At 40.6% G+C, this 5,000-nt stretch overlaps 1 protein-coding gene across 9 annotated transcripts in view; it reads right to left on the bottom strand.

Annotated features, from left to right (window-relative positions):
• svep1 (sushi, von Willebrand factor type A, EGF and pentraxin domain containing 1) overlaps nt 1–5,000 on the bottom strand; it is an 85,056-nt gene that overhangs the window by 43,711 nt on the left and 36,345 nt on the right. For 6 of the 9 annotated variants that reach the window (XM_047819742.1, XM_047819731.1, XM_047819727.1 and 3 more), the window contains exons 4-6: nt 2,488–2,646; nt 1,862–2,041; nt 109–291 (exon numbers count right to left, since the gene is read on the bottom strand). In XM_047819742.1, the coding sequence (XP_047675698.1) occupies nt 109–291; nt 1,862–2,041; nt 2,488–2,646 (522 nt within the window). Of the gene's footprint in view, nt 1–108; nt 292–1,861; nt 2,042–2,487; nt 2,647–5,000 lie in introns of those variants that run through there. The other 3 variants (XM_027178315.2, XM_047819718.1, XM_047819745.1) reach the window with 3 other exon arrangements.

Here is a 5,000-nt window from a genome sequence, read left to right as displayed (position 1 = left end):
GAGCTTTGGATTTGCCTGAGTGTCTGCCAAATGCCCTAAACGTAAATGTCAAACTACCACAGACACAAATGTGACCACACACACACAAACATGCCCTTGTTAGCTTACCCACACACCGAGGTGGAGGGCCGCTCCACTGTGAGCTTGGCAGGCAGGTGAGTCTGGCTTTGCCCTCCAGTCTGAAGCCTTTCTGACAGCGTACTGCACACTCGAGCTGAGAGGAGGAGACGCCGACGCTGCAGTTCAGCTGTCCGTGCTGTGGAGCGGACAGGACCGGACAGGAACGTGCTGCTTAGAACACACACACATCGCTAACTTGTTAGTGTCATTACTTCGAAATGTATCATGACCCTCAGCACTTAGTCCAGTGCTTGTGTTTCTGTTCTGTCTGATCTATCTGGCCATATTTCTAGCTTCTTGGTACTGTAGATATATTGTCATATTAAATGAAACTTCTTTAACAGCTTGGATTGTATTTTGTCTCACTTACCATTATACATCTTTTTGGATAAAAGTGTAAAATGAATGAATGTATAGGCGACTTTATGTGCCGCATATCAGAGGTAAAAAAAACACACACACAAAAAAAATAAATAAATAAATAAGAAAAACAAATATACACACAGGATTGAATCACAAGCCAGCACTGAAGAACATTAGAGGGAAGACAGGAAGTGAGTAAGTGAGAGCAATAAAGTTAGTAAGAGTCTGTGGCTGTGGCTTAGAGACCTGTAATTTTTGTTTATACTGAGAATGGTGGTGTACCAGAGACAGAGATTCTGAAAAATTAAGGCAAATTTGTTTTATACACACGCATACGCTGTTCTGAGATACACTGTAGAGTCAAAGGTTTCTGGGAAAACAAGGACTGATGTTGGGTGAGAAGGTCAGGAGGGCAAGCTGTGTTGCAATTCAGTCAGGGAACTTGCAATGTTCGCCAAACAATGTCAAGGCGCTTGCTTTGTACACAGGAGCATTGACGTGTTGGAACTGGTTCAGGCCTCTACAGTTTCCTACCTCTGGCCATGTAGTGTTTAGATGTAGTGCATTTGTTTGTGCTCACACTCTGAACACACAGAACACTCATACTGTATGTAATATCTCAGCATTCATCACATTGTGCTGCTCTATCATTTAATTCTTGCTTTTTCTCTCTCTCTCAAACTTGTACCCTATTTGTTGTCTTCCTATTTGTTGATATTCATATTTAACTCCTGCCTTAAGCCTAGTGTTCCCAGATCCACCCTGACCCTGACCAGGAGAAAGCGGTTACTGGTTACAAAATGAATGAATGAAGGAACGAATGAATGGGCCGCTTTCTTGTCTGCTTTGTTTCCTCCCTTTACTTGGAGTGGATTTAATGCTGCATAAGATCTGTGTCATATTTTGTGTGTGTGTGTGTGTGTGTGTGTGTGTGTGTGTGTGTGTGTGTGTGTGTGTGTGTGTGTGTGTGTGCGTGCATGTGAGTGTGCGTGTGTGTGTGTGTGTGTAACATTGAGTAGGTCTTTAATAGTAAATAAAAAGCAGACTATGGAGGCTCTTTGGACACGCACACACAAACACAAACACACACACACGGGGTGTGTGTGTGTGTGTGTGTGCATTTGAGAGAGAGAGAGAGAGAGAGAGAGAGAGAGAGAGAGAGAGAGAGAGAGAGAGAGAGAGAGAGAGAGAGAGAGACAACATGGCCAGTTTTGCTCCCTTGACTGTGGCATCATAGAAGACTGTAGCATCTCATGTTGATAGGATGATGCTTTTCTGTTGCATCCCTCGACTTGGTCTGAAGTGATGGTGCTGATAAATGATCTGTCAAGATGCAAAATGCAATGGAAAGTGTGGCAATATGAGTCTTCAGCCTCACCTGTGCAGATGGATGGAGCTCCAGACCAGGTGCCATCTGCTTGGCACAATCTGATGCTGCTCCCTTGCAGCTCAAACCCTGCTAGACATCGCACACCACATGCTGAGTTAAACTGGTTATTACACATGTGCTGGATGAAGAAGCCATTCTCTGGAGCAGAGAGAACCGGACACACCACTGCTACAGAGAGAAAAAGAGAAAGCAGGACATAAACAGTCACGTAACACATACAATCGCTAGTCACATGCCTGAGCATCAAAAATAAAAGTGTTTAAAATGGTAATGTTCCTGGCATGTGGGCATTAATAAGTGCAGTTTTATAACAGTTTTGAATGCACAAGGACGGCTAATTCCATTTTTCTACAAGAAAATACCGTTTTCAAAGGACAAAGTGCAAGATGACATGTGGGCACTTTATAGAAGATTTCTTAATACCTAATACTAGTGTATTGCTCATGTAGTAGAAAAATTATTATTGCTTCATATCATATTCATGCAATGCTTAATGTGTATGAAAATGTTTTGAAGGTCCAATGAACATGAAAAGAATGTCAGAATAAAAAGTATCATCATCATCATCATCATCATCATCATCATCATCATCATCATCATCATGTGCTGTGTACCTTGGCAGGTGTGATTGTGCAGTGTGTACCCCTCATTACACACACAGTCAGACACAGACGTGCTGCCAGGTCTGGAGGTGTGCTGAGGGTCCGGACACGGCAAACACGTCCCCACGCCCCCTGGTATTGCCACGGGCTTGTACGTCCCTGGTGGGCATGCTGCACAGAGAGAGAGAGAGAGAGAGAGAGAGAGAGAGAGAGAGAGAGAGAGAGAGAGAGAGAGAGAGAGAGAGAGAGAGAATATATAGGTCAGGAGTCATCATCATTTTGGGACACATAAATGCATACACATTACCTTCATCCCTCATTTTCATTATAACTTCATGGCCACAGTACGGAAAACAGTTCAACAGCCGATAAGTAATTAGTGTGAAAACTGTTATCAAATGAAACTAAAAGTGAATTTATTCATTTAAAAATATACAGTCACTGATATATTGTCAATATACTAGACTTTATTTAAATCCCTGACATGTTCTCATTGAAATATCATCACATTATTATATATATTTTTTTATTTTAGAGTACATTCACCAGGTGTATTGATAACAATTAATAATAATAATAATAAAAGATGTCTAATTCATCAGGCTTCATTTTCTCTCCCTGATTATTTCTAGCTTTTTTCAGACGTCTACATATTATTAAAAAAAAAACATTTCGAGGATTTCTTGGAAACATCTGGCAACTGCATCCAGGTCATTTTCTGTGCCAAGAAAATGAACTTAAGCATTTAACATATTAACATAACTTTTGCACTTAATTTGCCAGCTCTGTGTATGGTTCTTTGAAACAGCATGTGGTAACTGAATTTCTGAGCACTGGAAGAGATTTTCTTCAATAGTTGAAATTCTGGAAACCACAGTTAAATGACCAAAGTCTTCAGATTGCTTGAGGTTTTGCAGATCACTGCATTGACTGGATCTTTGTTTATTTACTGGAAAGTGGTGGATAAATGACCAAGAATCTGGTGTCTCTTTGTACAACCGTTCACATCTGTTAACACGAAATACAATCAAAGGCATGTTTTGTAAATACAAATGGAAATAACTAGAGTATGTCATGGTCAAAGAGGATAAAGCTTTGGTTGGTTCAATTAGCATAAAAAATAAAGCAAATCCTCCACATTAGCTTTGGGCTAATTTTTAAAATTTCAGTTTCAACTGTGAAAAACAAATTTCAGACTAATCTCCATCTTTTCTCCATCTCCATCTGGATCATACATCTGGATCATACATCTCATTTGGTCTGTTTTCTTGTTTTGGTCTATGATATTGTAGATGTATAAAGAAGGAAGCGAGCAGCGGATTCACTCTGAGGCTCAGAGAGCGAAGACACCAAAACTGACAACTGGACAAGGGGCAGACAGAATAAGACAAAGAGATACACAGATGGTAGAATGGGACATTAACAGAGTAATCGTGTGTTCTGAAAGGAAAAAGACGGAGACAGATGGGGAAAAAAGTGTATGAGTGACAGAGAGACAGACAGAAATACTGCCAAAGCAAAAGATAGATAATGAAAAAAGCGTGTGCATGCGAGCAAAAAAAAAGAAAGAAAAAGAAAGAGAGACAGATGGAGACAGGGTGGGACAGGAAAGACAGAGATATGAAAGAATGAAAAGCAGGAAGGAGGATGATAGATTACCATATAAAAAAACAAGAGAACGTACAAGTCAGGGAGAAAATGAAACAATATATGTCTCCTTTTAACAACTTAACTGATGTGCTGTAGAAAAAGAGTGTGAGGGGGTGCAAAGTTTAGGCCGCAAAGATTTACTCCATACATCAACACCTATTCCGGTTGTAAATTACAGAAAGCTCAGGAAGAAGGGATCATTTTTATTTTTTTTATCAGGAATAACACTTGTGTTGAATATGTGTTGAACCGCTCTGACTTTCTGTATAGGAATCGTAGCATGAGAACATTTCCAGTACTCAGTGACAGAAATACATCCCAAAGTCGGTTTTATTGCTAACTCTATAGTTCCTCTTCTTTCATCCTTTACTCTCACTTAAATCAAGGCAGGAACTCATGGCCTGACTTATCTGCAGTAATGACACAGGAACCAGGCCCCAGATGAGTCTTTAAGAATAGTTCTGGTGCTAATTACAATCTGAATCACTGCACAGCAGCTGTGTGTCACATAACTCTGTGGTAATGAGCTTCAATTCCTGATTTCCTCCAGGAAACCCACGACTGGTTAAAAAAGAGGAAGCAGACCATGTAAATGCTGACCAGTAGCAGAGTGTTCCCCCCACTTACAGCCCCCAGAATAAAGAAAGGGTAAAAGTGCGTTAATAGGCTCTCAGTGTGTCAAACGCTTGAGCAAGTGTGCACTTTCCTGGTTGTAAAATCTGAACCCTACTTGAAGGCTGTGGATGTACTTCCTAAAAAAAGTCTACGCTTCATCTGGCCCATCTCCTCATGGGAATCCTCTATTTGGCACATCTTCATGGATCCACATACATACCAGACCAGAACGATGTGCTCCACTCATTGTTTTTCCATAT

Source organism: Tachysurus fulvidraco, chromosome 1 (assembly GCF_022655615.1).
Source record: "Tachysurus fulvidraco isolate hzauxx_2018 chromosome 1, HZAU_PFXX_2.0, whole genome shotgun sequence".
NCBI lineage: Eukaryota > Metazoa > Chordata > Actinopteri > Siluriformes > Bagridae > Tachysurus > Tachysurus fulvidraco.
This window is presented reverse-complemented; position numbering and strand designations above follow the sequence as displayed.